Source organism: Xenopus laevis, chromosome 4L (genome assembly GCF_017654675.1).
Source record: "Xenopus laevis strain J_2021 chromosome 4L, Xenopus_laevis_v10.1, whole genome shotgun sequence".
NCBI classification, from domain to species: domain Eukaryota; kingdom Metazoa; phylum Chordata; class Amphibia; order Anura; family Pipidae; genus Xenopus; species Xenopus laevis.
This window is the reverse complement of record NC_054377.1, coordinates 74,866,816-74,887,460: the sequence shown is the minus strand read 5'-3', so window position 1 is coordinate 74,887,460 and position 20,645 is coordinate 74,866,816. Positions and strand designations below refer to the sequence as shown.

General features: G+C 38.5%; 1 protein-coding gene across 2 annotated transcripts in view; it reads left to right on the top strand.

The window, feature by feature from the left end:
- Window positions 1-3,962: 3,962 nt before the first annotated feature.
- Window positions 3,963-20,645, top strand: part of LOC108714191 (PDZ domain-containing protein GIPC1) — a 52,595-nt gene continuing 35,912 nt past the window's right edge. Inside the window, exon 1 of one of the 2 annotated variants that reach the window (XM_041590335.1) lies at window positions 3,963-4,161. Coding sequence is in view for 1 of the 2 variants with exons in the window: in XM_018258173.2 (XP_018113662.1) it covers window positions 15,572-15,859 (288 nt within the window). In the remaining variant the exon portion in view is untranslated. Of the gene's footprint in view, window positions 4,162-15,392; window positions 15,860-20,645 lie in introns of those variants that run through there. The other variant, XM_018258173.2, reaches the window with a different exon arrangement.

The window sequence follows — 20,645 nt, the reverse complement described above, 5'->3', positions numbered from 1 at the left end:
GGCACATGATGATTTAGGGCCTAAGAGCCCGAAACACGTATGGACTTGGCATTTCTACCTGTTTTTAAATGTGGAGCCAGTAAAGACCATAATTTTACTTCAACTGGAGTTTGTGCTGCTGTCCATTTTGGGAGTTGTATTGAGGCACTGGGAATGCTGAGGACTGTGCAACCAGTCCAGTCGGATTAGTGAGCTGAGAGCAGCTAACTTCTGCATAATCTTTTCTTCTATATATGTTGGGTTTAGTGACCCAGTCCTGCAAAAAGCAGATAAACAAAAAATACGAAAAACAAAAGTGATGAAAAATTAAGATGAATTGCAGGAGTTCAAGCAAGGGTATACTAAGAAAATGTAATTTAGTTTGTATTTTTAGTTGTTTTTTTAAAGTATCTGTTTATTCTGAAGATCTCAAGGTTAAAGTCATTTTGTTGTTATAGACCCAACTTACTGTATCTTGGTCAAAATACCCCACTCTGTCACTGGTCCTTGTTGTAATATATGTGAAATGTGGTGCATGAAGTACACATAGCCCTGTTAGCCTTGCATTGAATGCAACTGCAGTAGGTAGCAGACACAAGGGGTCATTTACAATGCTCCCTTACATATGCACAAGAGCATGAACATTGTTACCTTGCGGAATAGCTCTCATGTGCAACTAGTGCCAGTAAAAAATCATGTAATAGCGAGATGGCACAAGCATTGCTTTGTTTTTCCGAAACCACCTGAAGTGGCCTCACAAGGAAATTTCCGGCGACTTCGGAAAACCAAACCAACGATTACGCCATCTTGCCGGTGATTCACGCAGTGCATCCTCGTGAGGCAACTTCGGGCGATTTCGGAAAACGAATCGTGTGCTTTAGCGCAGGCGATTTTTCATTTTAGCCGGACGCAAGACAGAGGGAAGGCGTTTGGGGAGATCGGTCGCTGCAAAGACGAGGCGATTAGTCGCCAGGCGACTAAATCTCCCCGAATCGTGCCCCTACCCGTAGCTTGCTGAAGGAAAGTTACTAAACAATGCCTTATCAGGCCCTTTAATTGGTGTAAACTTACTCAGAGTGGTCCTCTAAGCACTCTAAGGTACAAATATCAATGTATAGCTTTGAATAAACAGATTGTACAGCAGAAGCTTCTCTGCAAATCGGGCTTATTGTTCCTTCATACACATGTTTCAGGAATAGCCCCCCTTTATCAAGAGAGTCAACCCCAGGCACAATAAACCAAATTTGCAAAGAAGCTTCCCACACCTGTACAAGTCTGTTTATTTAAAGTAATTCTTTGGTGTTTAGATTATGCCTGGCCAAATGCAGTTGGTCTTTATGCATCTGTATACCTTCCACACCCTGATACATTAAAAAAAAGGTACACCTTTACATTTTAATTGTGAGGTCTGAGAAAGTAACAAAAATATGCAAATTGTGTGTTACAAACCACAAAGATCTGCATGAGTACAAAAAGAATGTTCATATACAAATGTTTAGGCACATTACCAGGGAGCTAGCCCATGACAAAATGTATGCTATCATAAAACAAAAAGCGTATTGGAGCTATTGTTGAGGTATATTCCTAAATAAAATGTTTTGTGTCCAAGTTTAGTATGCATGCTTTCCTTTTCTTTCTTTGCCATCAGCTGTATAGAAAAGGACAGGGGATCTTTGTCTAAAATGCACCAGAAACACTTTGAAAGGGAAAAACAAAATACTGTATTTATAAACAAGACTGCTAGAGCTGTCACCTTTAATATTCTCTCAAATGACTGCCAAATATTTGTTTTCTTTCATGGGAACATTGTGTTCCAGATCAGATCCACTTCAGTTTCTCAAATGTGCCCCACTGATTTGCAGGGAGCATTGCTTTAGTTTATAGTTATTAAAAGTTATAATTGTTTTTTCATTACTCTAATTTTATAAATAATGATACTTAAAGGGGATCTCAGTGTTTTAAAAAATAATTTAATCAACAGATCATCTATATTTTAATATGTGACATATTAAAGAATCTTATCAAAATTGAAGTACACAAATCAATAAACATTTTAATTTTACATTTATCTTGTTGTGTTTTTTGTGTTCTGCCATAAACCAACTTAAAGACCATAATTTGTTCAGTAAAAAAATAAAAACTGGGTAAAATAAAAAATATTTTTTATCAATGTTAGCCAAAAATGTAATCTATAAAAGCTGGAGTGACCAGGCCCGGGCCAAGCTAGCCAGACGCCCAAGGCAACCCAGCCGGCCACTTCGCCCTCTTGCCGGCACAGTCTGAATTGTGCATGTGTCCAGAACTGAGCATGTGCGCCCAAAAATGTAAATTCGTGCAGGGGGAAGACAGCGCAAAAGCGTGCTGGTGACTGCTAGTAGGAGAGAAAGGGTCTGGACCAAGGGTTGGCTGAAACTCACTCTAGAGGACTGTGGTGATCTCTAACTTCACTTTTAGATACTTATACCCCTACATGATAAATTATGATATTCGAATTTCAAAGTTTTTTTCAAATTCAAATCGAATTTGGACTATTCCCTAATCGAAGTACACAAAAAATAGCTTGAAATTCTAAGTTTTTAACTTCGAAAATTCACCTCGACCTTTGATAAATCTGCCCCTAACTGTATCAGGAAGAAGCAAAGACATAAAAGACATGCCTCTGTCCATTTATTGTCTAGTGTAACCTAGCATGTATGCATGCTCATAGTTTGTATATGAGCATTATAATACACAAAAGCCATAAATATCTTGTAAATTATATCCTTATAAACGGTGAGTTCTGATGTCATCAGTTATAAACGGTGAGTTCTGATGTCATTTCTGTCACATGACTCACTCAAATTTATGTATTATAATAAATAAAGTACCCCCAGTTGTAAAATATGAAGATATTAGAAGTTACCTCGGAGTTCCATGACCTGTATAAAAACACTCGGCCTTCGGCCTCGTGTTTTTATATGGTCATGAAACTCCTTGGTAACTTATAATATCCTTTTATTTTACAAGAGGGGGTACTTTATTCACTATATAATTCACACAAGTCAGAGGGATGGACAGTAATCCAGGGACATTTTGGAATAATTCATTGCCACATTAGAATAAAAAAATAATGGCATATAAAGGTATTTTAAAATATACAAAAAAACAGTATATCAGTATTATGTTTTTAATACTGCAGGCACTGAATTGAAAGTTCTGCTTCTTTTTAACATGTCATCTTGCACTCCTGTATTGTTAGTCCTTCTAAGAGCTGAAACCAAATGTTGGAATCTTACCAAAAGAGCAACTGCACCTTTTAAGGAAATAATTCATAGTTCTAGTTTTAGGCTGCTACAAAGGTCAGGGAAATTCTACACAAGAAACCAGTTGGTTTTAACATTGCACAGTGTGTCATCTGTTTTGTTCTATTTTCCTCTTTTTGAAATGAAATATTTTGACAAAATGTCAGATAAAAAATTGTGTGAGATTGATATAAGAACATAAATGGACTGAGCACAACAGATTGTTTTCTTAATTGAGAAATACAATAAACAGATTATTTTAGTGGAACAAACCCTGTTGACTTACCATACAAAAAAATGAAGTGGAAAGCTTATTGTGTGAACAGAACATTTCCTCATATTTGAATCCTTATGAGTAAATGGTTTGTGTATTGTTAAACACTGAGGTTGCCTTGCTGATTCAAGCAATATGGTAGATCTTATTCCTAAGTGTAAATAAAATATGCAAATAAAATCTAAAAATATAAACTTTAGAGCACTTTGCAGCAGGAAGTATGCTGGTTCTGCTGAGGCCTATAGTAAAGACTCATGCCTCTAACCTGCTGCACCAGCGGAAAAAACAGCCAAAGCAGAGGGAAATGCTCTTACTGCATAAACCATATTAGATACGTTCTTAGCAGTTAGAGCTTTTGCCTGCCAGCACATTTTCTGTATGTGGCAAAACTTAAAAGGAATACTGACAGTAAAAATCACAAGCAAAACCTAAAAGGAATACTGACAGTAAAAATCACATCAATGTTAACCCCAAGGCAAGATATCCTGAAATTTACCCTTTTTTTTAAAAAAAATAGTGGATTTTTGGCAACTAAATTTGTGTAATTTTCGCAGTGTGCCCGGGCCCCCTTCAGAAGATGATTTCACTGCCCCCCTGATTGTATTCCTGGCTGACCAGCAGAATAAGGTAAAATTGTCAGCATCTTGTTGAGTGTATATATATATATATATATATATATATATATATATATATATATATATATATATATATATATATATATATAAAATATATATATATATATATATATATATATATATATATATATAAAATAGAAAGTATTTAGCAGTACTCACGGAGATACTTTCTAGTATTCATAAGTATGAGGAGCACCCGGGACTTGACTTGGTATATGGTGAGTGCCGATATATATATATATTGATCTAATAAAATAAGTTTTATCTTGACAAATCCCATTGTGCTTCAGCTTTCTACATGGATATATATATATATACACACACGCACACTGCCTTGCAAAAGTATTCACCCCCCTTGGCTTTTTACCTATTTTGTTTCCAACCTGTAATTAAAATGTTTCTTAATCTTATTTTATATGATGGATCTGCTCTAAATTGTCTAAGTTTGTGAAGTGAAATGAGAAAATATATATTAAAAAGAATTTAAAAAAACATAAAAAACTGGCATGTGCATATGTATTCACTCCCTATGCCATGAAGCCCCTAAAAAATCCTGGTGCAACCAATTACCTTCAAAAGCTACATAATTAGTGCAATGAAGTCCACCTGTGTGCAATCTAAGTGTTATCCAAACTGCAAACGCACACCCTGGCCCTCCTGAAAAAGACGAGTCCCTGGTGCTCAGCACATAGGGTATCGGCAACCCATCGGCAGTACAAAGCAAAAAAGTTCACTGGCACACAGGTAATGCTGGCAGGGTGAAACCCTTGCTTTAAATTTATTTAGTGCGGCATGCAACGTTTCGGGTTGTCCCCGAAACGTTGCTTGCCACACTAAATAAATTGTGAATTATACATCATTCAAGGTGCTCACCAAACCTTCTTTGCTTCTTGGCCCTCCAGTGGCCTCTTGTTGTACTACCTCTAGTCTAATTCTCCTGCCCAAATACCTTCCTAGTCCATTTGTGTCACTCTTGTCCCCCTTGCCCTAAAACTTAGAAGAATACCTCTGCATATGGAACTGAGAGGAATCTTTTAGTTATAAATGTGTGTCCATATTAAGACTATCTTCATTCTATTTTCTATTTATAACTTCATGCGGAGGCGAAATGCTGTAGCGTCACAGAGATTTAAGTGTATTGGCCTCTGCTACCAAGCTGGGTATGTTAAGGTGCCTATCAAACTAAAAAGTTGTCCGTATGAAACATGATATAGTTTTCTTACTAGCAGAGCATATTTTCACGCACATAACTCCTCTAAATAATGCCATAATTTTTTATCAAATATTTAAACCAATTGATTTTCTAGTTGTTTGCTAGTGTGGTCTTTAAAAGTTGGGGGCATATTGGTGATGATATATTAGCCAGTTTTATCAGCTCTGCTCAACTCATGCCTGATTTGAACTATACTGATGATTCAGATATTCCAGAAGCACAACCGTGTCTGGGAAACAGTCTCTACTAAAATATCTTGGAAGATAAACAAGACTGCAGACATATGCTAAACAGGGGAACAGAAATATTTTCCAGATGAAACAAATGATTGTAAGCTTCGAGGCATTTTTTTTAGACACTGTAAAAGGTCAAAGTTGTAACTTTTGTTCCTGTTTATATCACAATATTTTTCATTTGGATGATGACTACAGAAATGTTGCTAGGCCTTAAATTAGTTTATCTCATAAGAAACTATAAAATCGACCGTTATATATTATATATCTTTATGTATTATATATTTGTATTTTTCTAGTAGGAAACAACAGAAAACAAGAGGGGAATTGTAAGAATAAAAAAGAAATATGGGTATGGGTATAAACTCCAGAGCAGTTTGGAACAAAGGTAATATTAAACCATAAAATAATTACAACAGTTTAAAAACTAAATGTATTTAATAAATTGTAATTTTTCAAACTTGGATGAATTAAATCGACCCTAAACTCGAATCGAATTCTTTCTCCAAAAAAACCTCAAATGTCAAGAAGGCTGCAAACAACTCCAAATTGATCTATGGAACATCTCCCATTGACTTAAACAGAAATTCGGCAGGTTTTAGATGGCCAATAGTCTAATTAGAGTTCTTAAAGGGCCAGAGTATGATAAATCTCGAAAATCTTTAAAAAAACTTGAATCAAATTTGATATTTCCCTAGTCGCATTTGAAAGTTTTGACCATAAAAATATTCAAAAATTAGAATTTCGAATTTGAGTTTTCAATTCGACCCCTGATAAATCTGCCCTTTAATGAATGTTTTGGATCATATCTATTCTCACCGTAACCAGCTCAACATCTAGGATTAGCTTTCCTACTGTAAGATAGTTTTGTTAATTTATTCCTAGTATATTATCACTTGAAATGTCTGGGACCAGAACCTCCTGGTATTTGTCAATTCCAACATGTATGAAAAAAGTAATTTCTGCTCTGCATTTTCTGAAAGCACTGGGAATAGACAGATGATACTACTTAGCTAAATGATTAGGCATTAAGTGCCACCTAATCAGTAACATAAGAGGTCCCTTGAGCAGTATATTTGCAAAGCACAAAGCAGTGAAGAGAAAACTATCTTGCCAGACTTGATTAGTCAAATTTACCCTCAGTTCTCTCTTGTGCTAGTACATGCTATAACATAGGGCATATACAACTTATTTTTATACATATAGCATTTTATGGAATTTTACAAGTAAAAAACCCTCAAAACAATAGGGTGGATTGAAGGACTTTATTGATCCCATATATAATTTATAATGTTTGATCTTCTAATAAAATAATATTTCCTCTGGGTGTGAAATATATGTACTAAAGAAAACAAAAAATGTCTATGGATATAGTATGGGGGTGATTTATCAAAGGTTGAGTGTTAGAGTTTTTTTATACCTCAAATGAACTCAAATGAACTCCCAACTCGATTGGTATCTTATTTGAGATAAAACTTGAATGGGAAAAATCAGATTTTGAGAATTTGAGTCTCGAAACCCAAAAACTCGAATTAATCGAGTTTTCGGTGGAAATAAACTCGATGCTAACATCTTTAAATGACTCAAGGGACCTCTGCCATTGACTTCTTCATGACCTAGAAATGTTTTAGATGGTGTATTTTTGGATTCTAGCTATTTCCATGGTCAGGGTTGAATTTTCATGAAAAACACAAATCTGCCCCTTTATCTTAGCAATACCTTGCATTTAAAGTTTTTCCTCAACACCACCTAAGTGCTTTTCAATTTGCTCCTTGAAAAACATCTCGTTTTTTTTATTTGCTAAGAGCTTGTTTTTGTGATAATATTATAACCCTAATTTGGTTACTGTATCAATAGCAATTAACCCTTGGCAAGCCAGGGGCCCTGAGTCACGTTTGCTTATCAAAAGTACTGGGAACTGGGATTTACAGCACAATGCCTCCACCTAGGGAACACTGAGGAGCACACCTCAGGGGATTTCCACTTGGAAAAATAAAACACACACAATTTGCAATTAAAAAAAATATAAACTTTATGAAAACTATATTTAGTAACTGTAAATGCAAATCACACAATATAGTTTTTACTCTGGGGAACCTGTATGGACTATCAACCCCTGGCAAAGTCTCTCAATGCAACAGTCCCACACTGGGTGGTTAAATGCAGAATCCGGTCCATTCAAATTCCGCTACCCAAGAGCTCTTATGTCCCCAGGTAGTTCTGCTTGCACCAAGGTATCTTTCCCTTTGAAAGTAATAGCCGCTCCCACAGGTACACAAGAAAGACCTGTCCTCGCCCTGGGGAATCAAACAGTGGCCAAAGTATCCACAGACAGGAGATAGAAACTGGCTTTCCCTAATGCTTTACTTTCTCCAGCAGAGCAAAACACAGCCTTTTCTTCTCCTTCTTCCTGGAACTCCTTTTAAGCAGATGTGTGACTCTCCACAGATCTGATTCTCTCTAGCTGCTGCAGCAGGTATTTCCCTTTATGAGCTCTGTGAAAACCCTGTACATTTGTCTCCAAAGTCAAGCACTCCCTCTCTCCCAAAGATGCACTGGGGCGCCCAGTCAATCGGATGGCTCTCCAGCCTGTAACTGGGCTGGATGATGTCACAGACAGAGAAACAGGGGAAGGATTTGTCTGATCCCCTACAATATTATACCTATTTTTTATATTATATAGGTATGGGACCTGTTATCCAGAATGCTCAGGACCTGGGGCTTTCTGGATAACGGATCTTTCCGTAATTTGGATTGTCATACCTTAAGTTCACTAGAAGATCTTGTAATCATTAAAGGAAAACTATACCCTCAAAATGAATACATCATAATATGATGTTTACATCATATTAAGTGGCTTTAAAGAATCTTACCAAACTGGAATATATATTTAAGTTAATATTGCCCTTTTACATCTCTTGCCTTGAACCACCATTTCATGATGATCTCTGTGCTGCCTCAGAGATCACCTGACCAGAAATACTACAACTCTAACTGTAACAGGAAGAAGTATGGAAGCAAAAGACAGAACGCTGTCTGTTAATTGGCTCATGTGACCTAACATGTATGGTTTGTTTGGTTTGTTTGTGTGCACTGTAAATTGTACAATCCCAGGGGGTGGCCCTTATTTTTTAAAATGGCAATTTTCTATTTATGATTACCCAATGGTACATATTATTTAAAAAATATATGTTGATATGATAATGGTTTATTTACATGAAGCAGGGTTGTACATACGAGCTATTTTATGCATTATATATTTTTAAAAAAGACCTACATTGTTTGGGGGGTATAGTTTTCCTTTAAATAATCTCAATAGGCTGGTTCTGTTTCTAATTATACTTAATTAGATCTTAGTTTAGATCAAGTACAATGTACTATTTCATTAATGGATCAAATGGAGTCTATGGGAGACAGCCTTTTCTGTAATTTGGAGCTTTCTGTAATTTGGAGCTTTCCAAATAACGGGTTTATGGATAACTCTTATTTATAGTACAGCTTTTTTATATGTATCACATAAAGCAATAATGCAACAATTTAGTTCTAGCCAAATTTAGAAAATTAAGTTGTTTAATCTCTACCCTCTACATATCTACATCTACAGATATAAGAGCATGTTTGGTGGCCAGTTTGGGCTAGCCAGGACTGTAATTAGGGGTAGGCAGGAGAGGCAGGGTGCAACGATGGAGGGGGGCACTGGGCAGGTACCTTTTAAAGAGTATTCTGCCTACCCCTAGTCCGGGGTCCTGTTGCCGCTGCCCTCTCCATGGCCCCCCCATGCAATGTCACTTCATATGTGCATGTGCACGGGTGGGGGGACGAGGTGGCCGCCCCACCCCAAGGTGGCAAATTGATATGCCTAATTTAAAAAGGGGAGTGTGCAAAGTGCAAAAAATTACCTCTAAGGCAAAGCACTTTGCAGGTGGCAGGTAGTGGGTGGCATGGAATGTGCCTTAGCTTACATGTCATTTAGAGGAACTGGGGGTTACACAAGGTCTAAACTATGTCAAAGAAAAGCAAAGTGGTCCTTATTTCTAATAGGTGCGATATGGCACATACATTATGGGGCAGATTTATTAAAATAAAACTTGTATAAGGGTCTATAATAGGTATAGTTGTTACTCACCACATTAGGGAAGTGGCCCAGATGCACCCCCCTGAGCCCTCAGCATGGGGAGCGGACAGACCGAAAAATACTATGGAGCAGGCACTCAGAAAAGGCATTCTTCCACCAGGTTGTTGAAACAGCCTTACGCACTTAGTGTTACAAACACTTAGGGGCAGATTTATCAAAGGTCGAGGTGAATTTTCGAATTCAAAAAATTAGAGTTTTGAGCTATTTTTTGTGTACTTCGTCTAGGGAATAGTCCAAATTTGATTTGAATTTAGAAAAAAATCGAAAGTTCGAATTGAAATTTATCATGTTCTGTTTCTTTAAAAATTCGACTTCGACCATTCGCCATCTAAAACCTGCTGAATTGCTGTTTTAGCCTATGGGGGACCTCCTAGAACCTGTTTGGAGTCAATTGGTGGACTTTGGAAATGCAAAGTTTTTTTTGGGAAAAACTTCAGATGGAATTCGATCGAATGCGCTATTCCTTCATACAATTTGAATTCGGCTGAATACAGACCTATTTGATCGAAAACTGACCTATTTGACCAAAAAAAACTTCAACTTAATTTCATTGGTCTTAGAGAGTAGTCCAAAGTAGATTCGAATTTGAAAATCATGTACTGTCTCTTTAAAAATTCAAATTCAACCATTCGCCATCTAAATAAAACCTACCGAATTGCTTTTTTAGCCTATGGGGGACCTCCTAGAACCTTTAGCCTATGGGGGACCTCCTAGAACCAATTTGGAGTTAATTGGTGGGCTTTGAAAAATTGAAGATTTTTTTGGAAAAAACTTTGAATCGAATTCGATCGATTGCGCTATTCCTTCGATTCGTATGATTCGAATTTGGCCAAATACCGACCTATTCGATCGAAAACTGAACTATTCGACCAAAAAAAAACTTTGAATTAATTTCGGTTGGTCTTTTTGAATTTGAATTTCGAAGTTTTTTCAATTCGAAATTCGACCCTTAATAAATATGCCCCTTAGAAATTAGTTTCAGAATCTGTTATCTGGAAACACGTTTTAGATGTGACTGTCACTAGCATTAAACCTTAATCCTAAAGAGTAGACTAGTACTGTATTTCCTAGCTAGTCAAATAAAGGTATTCAGATACATTTAAATTTGAATTTAAGCGTTTAAAGATATTCATATACTCAAAATAACTTGCAGGTAAATTTGGAAATTCACCTTTGATGTACTGTAATGACAAGAGGTATTCGTTAGGGCACTTTGCATACAGCAGCTGCTAGATGATTATACTCTGTGCTGCACAGCTCATGACTCGTGTTACTCTGAGATGTTTATCAGCTTCTTCATGTTTTATGAGATTCTGGGAGGCTCTTTCATTCTAACAGTCATGTTTTCCAGAGGTAAGATAGATGTGATCTGCAATTGTCATAAAGCTTCAGCCCTATCCTGGATCTATGCTAAAGAAGCTGAATCCAATTGTTTGTAGGATAACTTTTCCCTTTTCTATTAAACATCCCCTGGCAAGATGCTCTTCACTGTACTGAACAACTGCACAGCAAATCAGCCCTGTAAAATGATGTTATTGAGAGATATAAATCTTCATTACTGACAATGTTTCTATGTGCTTAAATGTTCTAACAAGTTTAAAATGAATAAACAAAGGGGAATGTATAGACTGATACAGTGATATCTTTTGTTCAGGGAACTTTTTAGGTGCTGCTGTTCTTATGGCACAACTGTGCTTTGGGGTTGATGATAATTACATAATTTGTCCAGGAGAAGGCTAATTACTAATATAATATACTAAAAATAAAACAGGATGCTAATATTCAACTTTACATGGTCTCTAAAGTGGGGCAGCTACCTCTATCAGTTATGGTGTGTTGTTCTTTATTAAGAGTAATCAAACCATTCTGTGAACAAAAATTAGAAACAATCATTACTACAAATCTTTACTAGAAATAGCTAGACCAAGCCATCATTCCTTACACTGCTCTACCTCTGGCTCCCACCTAGATCAGTTACAGCACTGACTACTACTGCCATTCGGAAAACAATTTAAACTGCTATCATAAAAAGTATAGGGCCCTCATACACTTTTATTTTTATCTGTGCGTGCAGTGGATTTTTTTGTGCATTCCATCAGTGTCAGACCTCAGGTCCCCACTACCCATCCTGAGTCCCTTCACCCCAGATGCCAGCTTCAGCTAAATTAACTTGCTTTACCGTCCCGCGTGCGTTACCTCCTGAACATGATTTCTCTTTTCCTTGCTACAATCAGGAGTGTGGGGGCACCTACAGTATCCGGTAGGGAGTGGGATGGGGTGGCAGGGCCCACTGGTTTTTTCTGTTGTTTTTCCGATTATTCAGGCTCTTAGACCAAAGAATAACTGAAAGTTGCCATGCTGTTTGTGGCCTCATATGGTATCTGTTTATTTGGCCATCAGTCCAGTGGTAATTAAACTTCAGTACAATATATCAAATGATACTTACATCCATACATATATAAACCAACTACCATATCTGCTGTGCTATTTTGCTATGTGCCAGCTACAATGTTGGTATCACGCATTAACAGAAATGATGCTGCCCAATAATGCATTTGGAAAAAAAATGTGTGCTATGTGTTTTTGTCTCATAAGTAAAACCAAGGTACTTCCATATCTCATGAGTGTGGTTTTCTAGATATTCTTAGGTAGTGGAAAAAGCATGAAACTATTTTTCATGAAAATTGGTCCAGCAGAGGTCAGTGTTTCACCAGATTTTTTAATGCGTTCACCTCGTCAGAGCAAGGCTGTTTTCTGCAACATAAATAAACACAGATAAAATGCAGATCATAGACTACCTGTGCAGAACACCCAAGTTTTAATAAACATGTATTAAGAATATAAACATTTATAGTTAATTAACTTGTTTGGGGGGACCGTGGCTACCAATGGTTTTTTTAACTGGTGTGTGTGTGTGTGTAGTGGGGGGGAGCTAGACCACCCAGTGTTTTACCCAGTGTTTTAGCACTTATGTCTGTGTGGCCTTTTTGCTGTGGTGTGTGGGGTAGGTGGGACCCAGGGGATGGGGTGGGCAGTGTCCAGGGGGCCCAGAAAATATGGTTGTATGGGGCCCTGTGATTTCTGATGGCGGCCCTACCCTAGTGTAAAGGAGGGGAATCACAGACTCTGGGCTCCTTGGTTCCTCACATTGTGGAGGAGGATGGATGGTACCAGGAAGTAGTGATGTGCGGGACGACCCGATACCCATCGGGTGGGTTTGGGCCAACCTCGCACGTTTCTTCCCTGTTGGCGGGCCACAGTCAAATGCCGGCTTCCAACTTCCAGGTTCGTCTTTTATAGATGCTGCGCCTGCTCGCCCTCCCCCTTTTGTGACGTTATTGGGGTGGCGGCGTGGGTCTATAAAAGCAACCAGGTAGTGCGGATGCGGGCCAAGGGAGGGCATATTAGGGTCCTACCAGGAAGCCTGCAGCACAAAGCCTCAGTAAATAGAAAAGCCCAGAGGGAGAACACAGTGTGTATGACAACTAGAAGGCATGAGACCAGCTCCTAATATAGCACACCTTGTAAGCATGCGACAGGTGTAGGATAGCTAATAAGAATAGCTTTGTGCTCCAAGAGAAGAATTGTAGTGGGGTAGTTCCCTATGTGATGGCTGCCACAGTAGGGACTCAAATGAATAGGTCCAGCATAGTGGACAATCCCTTTAAGCAAACAATGAGAGCAAAGATCTTTGGGCTTTTCTACTTTGTGTGTGTGAGAGAGTGTTGTATCTAACATCTGCTCTTCCCATACAGCAGCAAGAAGTTGCCTAAAAAAAGAGGTACAATATATTATTTATTAATAAATGAATAAGTAAAGACAAAGACTTCTTATCTTACTTTTACTTATACATTATCCTTTAATGTAAATACCAGACTGCATTTTTATGTTTTCTGTGTACTAGTAATTTAATCTTAAACAGGATAAACACAGGTCGGAATGTTAGGGCTGTGGCTTGCTATGACTATGTGTTTTGGCAGCTCTTGCGTATGTTGCAAGTTAAGACAAAGAGGAGTTGAATTTACTCAAGTGAGATAAAACTTGATTTGCCTAACAACAGATACATGGGAAAAATTCTAATGTTTACTTGACTCTCTGCTATGCTTTGCTTTAAAAGGATATATTGATCAGTTATGAACTAAACCAATATTGCTTTTCTACTGAGTAAAGCAAGTGTGCTCTAGTTGCTGGTTATAGGTAAGCAAGCATTGTACTCTAGTAGTACCACAGGCTACAGTGAAGCCTATGGATTATTGCTTTCTATCTGTCATATGTATAAACACAATACTGATGATTCATTCCCCTTTTGGTGCTTCAATTTCTTCCTGTTGTCATTGTTACTTCCTGTTTTCATGTTTTGGTCATCACAAAACAGGTATTGCAATAGATGGCACAGCAACATTAACATTCTTAAATTTCATGAATTCTAAACACAGTTTAAATTTAGCTTAATTAAATGTAAATGCAAAAGAAAGCAGCATTCTCCTTTTGCACTGCTGGTTCCGTCTCTTGAAATAACTTAACAAAAGTTTGTGTTTTGTGCTTCTTCATAGGTTTGTTACTCAGGTGCATTCTTTTTCAAAAGTCACAGGGCTGTGAAAACGAAGGGACAGATAGATACTGCTTTCAATAGCACTTATAACTTTAAAATCGTTGTAAATGTGTGTTTAATATCTACAGAAAAGTTGCTTAGAACAACATTTTCTTTTGATAGGCAAAATATTGTTTTTGGGTTTATCAGGTAGATTTTGGAATGCTTTTCCCCTTTACCCACCCTGTGCAGGGGCAATTCTTCCCCCCCGCTCACAAATTCAGCATCAAGCGCATTGAGGGGGCTGCATTGCTAGTTTAGAGAGTGCAATTGCATTCTGTGCACTAGAAGAGCAGAATTTCTTGCTTAATAACCAGATTTGTCACTCTGATTAGGAGTTACTTTTTCTCACCACAGATTTTGTGCGTGGGGGCTGCAGCCGCCTGAGGCAAGATTCTCATATTGTCTCATGATATGCACCCCTGCATTGTGTTTACATTTTTAGCATTGGAGTGGGTCAAGGGGGGTGGGTGCATCACTAGAGGGCACAATTGTTTTAGGAGAGCCAAAATTCCAGTTTAATAAAATAATTGTATGCTTAAAGTTATCAGGAGCAGCTTTTTGCAGCTCCTGCTAACCTTTCTCAACGTATCAGCTTATGATTAAGGGCAGCTGTGCCCGAAACGCGTCAAGCCACCAGGCAGCGTGTTTTTAACATGGGTGAATAAAAGTTTCGGTTTTTAACCAATCTTCAGTGTGCGGATTAATTACCCTACTTTCTACCAGATTTGTGTGGTACAGGATGCTGAGATTTTTCCAGCACCCGAAGGATTGTTGCTGCTGGCCCTTGTGTCATTGAGAAAGAAAACAAGTTGTAGGAAAGTACAGTAGTTCGCTATTCGGGCTAGACATGAAAGGGTATAATTCCTAGCTATAAAGCTATATGGGTGACTAGCTGACTTGTCCTGCAGCATTGCCAAATGCAGCTGATTGCAGGGAGGGGAGGAGAGCTGTGGGGATGTGCAGGGACAGGGAGGAGGAGGGAAGCTCCAGGTTGGGGCAGTGGGAGGGGAAGAGAGGGAAGTTTTCTCAAGCTGACTGAATGAGGAAGTGTCCGTGCAATTGGTGCGGTTACCTGGGAGCAGCATGTGAGGAGTCAGGGACTAGACTAGGAACAGGAGGCAGGTGCCAGATAAGTGACACAGTCACAGGGAGGAGGGGGAGGGTGAAGTGCAGCCAGAGTCTTAATTAATTCAAACTCATTAATTCATTCCCTTCGCTGAAAGAAAGATGCCTCTAGGATTGCGAGTAAAGAAGAAAAACAAGAGCAAGGAGGTTTCCTCTAAGCTAGTGGAGAGTGACGAGATAGGTAACAGGGCGTCTGGCTCTGCTGGCAAAGTCTCTTCCAGTGCCAACGGTGCGGCTGGCCTGCCGCCTCCTCCGGTCAGTCTCCGACCCAAGCTTGTGTTTCACACCCAACTGGCACATGGCAGCCCCACTGGCAGGATAGAGGGCTTCACTAATGTCAAGGAGCTGTATTCTAAGATTGCAGATGCATTCCTTATTACTCCTGAGGAGGTAAGTCCCAGAGCCTGGCACATAGGCACAGCAGTAAAAAAGAATGGTTTGAGTGTCTAGTACCCTATATGTGATATGGTAAAAAGCTATTCCTGAAAACAGCCTGTTCAACAGCTTCAGCAGCTTTCAGTTGCCACAAATGTCCAACCTGTGGAAAGGTTGTTGATAGATGTTGCAGGCTTTAGTTCAGCTCCAGTCCTGTGTTGGACATCCCAGAGCAGAAATACTGAGCAAATGTCACATGATAATAATGATAATAGATTCTAACACAATTTTAAATTTAGTTTTTGCAACATAAAAAACTTATGAGCACCGTCTAAAGGTCACATAAAACTAACCTCACCTTCTGTTAGCGTCATAGGTATAGTAATAAACACCCTTATTATATCAGCACTCTTATCAGGAGAGTACTGCTGGAGTCCAGTTGCTTTCTGAATGAAAAAAATGTGCTAAAAGGCAGTGGCAACTTGTTTCTGTTGGGTTAGCCCTTCCCAATTAACCTATTGTTTATTATTATAATGTGATTGGCACTTGCCACTTATCATAGCAGTGTGTACACTCATCTGATTAATGCATATTATTTATTCTTGTGTGAATGAGTATTTAAAAACACACCTACACCCACACAGTTTCAGGAAATTGAGGAAGTTAAAAAGTTACCTTCTCCTTATATGTTACAGTAGCAGAAATAAACAGTTTTTACTTTTCTAAGCCCAATAAGAAAAGCATACAGAACTTTTGTTTGTTGATCTCACTTTGCGTGAAGGTAGTGTCAGTTTTCTTGATGGCGCAGTTTGTCTGTAACAAACCCCACCTTGAAATATAATACTTTCTGTTAACATTTTATCACATACAATGTTGGATTTGGCCACAAAGAGCGCACCCAAAAACCTAATGGTAGAACTACACAGACGTTTTCGGCATGCTGCATCTGCATCCGACAGCCGCGTCGGATCAACGCTGCGACTTCATCCGACATTTCTATCTCTAACCTTATTTCTGTTGCACGCATTTGTTGCCGACGTTTTGTCGCAGCACATCGGATCGTGCCGAAAACGTCCGTGTAGTCCTACCCTAATATAAAGGGCCTACAAACCACTAATGAGCCCTAAAATGCTTAATTTTTACTGAGAAAAAACACTGGTATGAATCTGTGTGTAAGGTATCAAAGTAATTATGAGGGGATCTGCAAGACACAAGCAGATAAGGTACAAGATAGTGTGGGTCAAAGAGGCTGAATATAAATTAGGGCTGAATCATGTTCAGTGTGTAACTTTATATGCAGATGGCCCAGAAAAGTAAAAATGTAGCCCTCCCTTCATGTCATGTTGTTGGCACCCATTCACCTCCCATGGTTATGAGTTAAGAGATCAGATGGAATTGGTGCAAGCAGGATGGAGGGTGTCGGTGGATGCTGGACCTTTCTGGACTGCCCATCTTTAAGAGATGCATTGTTCAAATGTATCTACTTTACTCTCTATAGGCAAGTATGCACTCTTTTCAAAATAAGTTGCTCACTAGACTATAGGGTACCAGATCAGTGAAGTCAATGGGAAATATTCTATACACAGAGATACCACAGCAAAAGGTGTGGCATCTTCTTCAAATAGAGGTTCAGGATGAATTCTTTGTGGCCAGCTTTGCATTTCTCTGTGTTCTGTTTGTTTTTTAGTCCTCCATTTACCGGTACAAGCTGTGTGAGAGCACAGATAGTTCGCTGGATGCACACAGACTGACTGCATAGGATAGCATAGATATGTACTTATGTATAGCTTTAGCTTTTGTGGTCCCATTTATATTGTGCAAAGTATACCAGAGAAATTTACCCTGCAATTTCTGTATACTTCAAAGGCTGCCTGGATTCTACTACTTATCTGTGGCAGTAAATTTGGCATCTATTTTTTCTCTGACCCAAACACAGAGTCCCATATTAACTCCTTCCTATTATTCCTATATGGTTTTCTTACATGATTTGGCTCCCCAGGGCCCAGCCCCAGGGCACCTTCTAGCTTTTCATTTTGAAGAAAGAAGCAGAACCTAGGACAAGTGTTAATGCTGTGTGCTATCTACCTGTACCTGGTGGGCTGCTGCCTACACCAGAGGAAAATATACCATGTGTCACACAGCTTGAAGTTGGCCATATATTTAAAGATCAATTTTTTTTGCAAGGTTGGTAAACAAAGTCAGCTGGGATGCGGACTGCATCAAAAGGCTAAAGTGGTATCTTCTCCCCCCATTAGTTTCTTAAACCTGTCAATATCTGGTTGATTTTTAGCCAGGTATCTGTCAGGCAGGCCAGTTGAAGAGCCCCATATAGGGGCCTATAAACTGCCAACTCGGTCCGGGAGCTTTTAGTGGACCATGGATAGCCACTTTTAAGCCTTTCAAACTAATTGGGGTTGGAAGAACAGCAACCTTCAACTTTTACCTAAAATAAACCTGTTATTACAGGCCTTTTGATGGCATACAGTAGTGACAATCATATTTCTGTGTATGTCATGTGTAAAAAGTTTGAGGCTCCAATGCACCTAGCATTGCACTGCTCCAACTTGCACTGACAGTTGTGGCAATCTTACTTCTGTGTATGTCATGTGTAAAAAGTATAGGGCTGTGATGCATCCAACAACCTGATTTTTAGTATGACACAATGGGCAGAGTGCAGTCTGCACTGACAGCTGTGACATTCATATTTCTGTGTATGTCATGAGTAAAAAATATAGGGCTCTGATGCACACAACAGTTGTAGTGCTGCGCATCTTGCACCAGATCTTAAAACTATGAGTGCAGTTTCAGTGACAGTTGCCATAAACACAAATGCTTTGTACATGAGCCTTAAAGGGGAACTGAATTGATATACATGGTATTTTAACTATTGCTGCCCCTGTACTGTCCCACCTGCCCCTTTCTGAACAGCACCATAAGCTTTTAAAAAGACAGCCTTGCCCCCCACATACCTTACCTTATAAGTCACATGGCTTGGCATCAACCATGCTGTGCAAACTGTGTTTTATGAAGTGTTTATAAGCAGTAAGGTCTTTTTTAATAAAGACCTTATTGCTAGGTTTGGGAATGGACAGGGGGAACTACAGAGGCACAAGTTGTTAAAATTTTATGTGAGGGGGATTAGTTCTACTACTTTGTAGCTGTAGGGCTTTAGAATTTTTATCCATAAAAATGGTAGGTGACCTCTTATTATTTAAAGGAGAAGGAAAGGTTAAAACTAAGTAAGCCTTATCAGAAAGGCCCATCTAAATATACCAGTAAACCCCCAAAGTAATGCTGCTCTGAGCCATCCCACCCACTACATTTCTTTCCATCTATTGTGTACAAACGGGCTTCTGTATCAGACTTCCTGCCTTCATCTTAAACCTCATTGCCGTGGGCAAGAGCATGCTCAGTTTGCTCCTCCCCCCCCCTTCTCTGCTGTAATCTGAGCCCAGAGGGAGAGACTCAGGCAGGAAGTGATGTCACACCATGTTAATACTGCAGCTCCTATCCTAAACAAACAGAGAGTTTCTAGAGCTTTTTACTCAGGTATGGTAAAACTTTCTACAGAATAAATATAGCATTCTAGCTTTCACTATTGCAGCTAATCTATTGGCAATAAAATGCCACCGTAGCTTTCCTTTTCCTTTAATTGTAACACTCAAAATTGATCTGCATTTCTTGTTGTCTGTATTTGCCTCTAATAATTGAAACAACTCAGAAGAGGCACAACTGGATAGAAATGTATGAAGCTAATGATGGCAACACTTATCTTTAAGAGCCTAGTTGCCCTCAAAATGAAAAACAGTGTTTCCCCCATGTAGATTTTTTATCCAAGACCCTATTAAAAAAACCTTTTCAGTGGCATTATTTTTAACAGAATCAGAATCCATTTTTTTGCAAAACATGAACTTTTCAAGCCTCTGCAGGTTTTATTATAACATTTAGATATATCTGTAACTGGAGGTTTATCTGTCATTATTATTATTATTAGCATGTATTTATAAAACACCAACATATTCTGCAGTGTTGTACAATAAATTGGCGTAAACATAAAAGAAAACATACAAAAGCACCAATAACCAAAACAAGAGAGCCCTTCTAAAACGTTCTTGCAATCTAAAATTCTAGAATTTTCTATTTTCTTATGTGGTGTTTTAGCAGTAATTAGGCTCTTTTCCTAGTAAATTTAATTTAAGGAAGTCAATTTCATCATTTTAAAATATAGGGGAAAATACTGGCAACTTTTCTAATGCAGCTTTCCAACCTTTAGTTTCAGTCATAACTGTATAGGCCACTTTATTAATATATTTAGGGGCTTGAAGGAGTGATAAGTTTAGAGGAATGGGCCACTTAGCTCATATATTTGAGGTATGAAGTAATGATAGGCACTTTCCAAGCTTGCTTCTGTTATTCTACTTCTCCACAGTTGCCCTTTTAAATTACCTTAGTCATCAGAGGAAGTACATTAAACATTTATTAGTAAATAATCAACATTTTTTGTTATTTAATCATTGCTAAAACAATTTGAAGATATTTTTGTGGCAACATAGTTATCTTTAGATATGTAGCATAATTGAACCTGCACTTGTAGGCCATAATGAATACTATATGGTGCTGGTTTAACTCTGGACTAAAAATTATTGTTATCATTAAAATATGGGGCTGGTTTAACTCTGGACTAAAAATTATTGTTATCATTAAAATGTCCCCTTTATTGGAGCTCCCCATAGATCTGCTATGGTCCCTGTCTCAGGAGTGGCCCCTGCCAGATGCACAGTAGGAGATAGCCAGCCACATC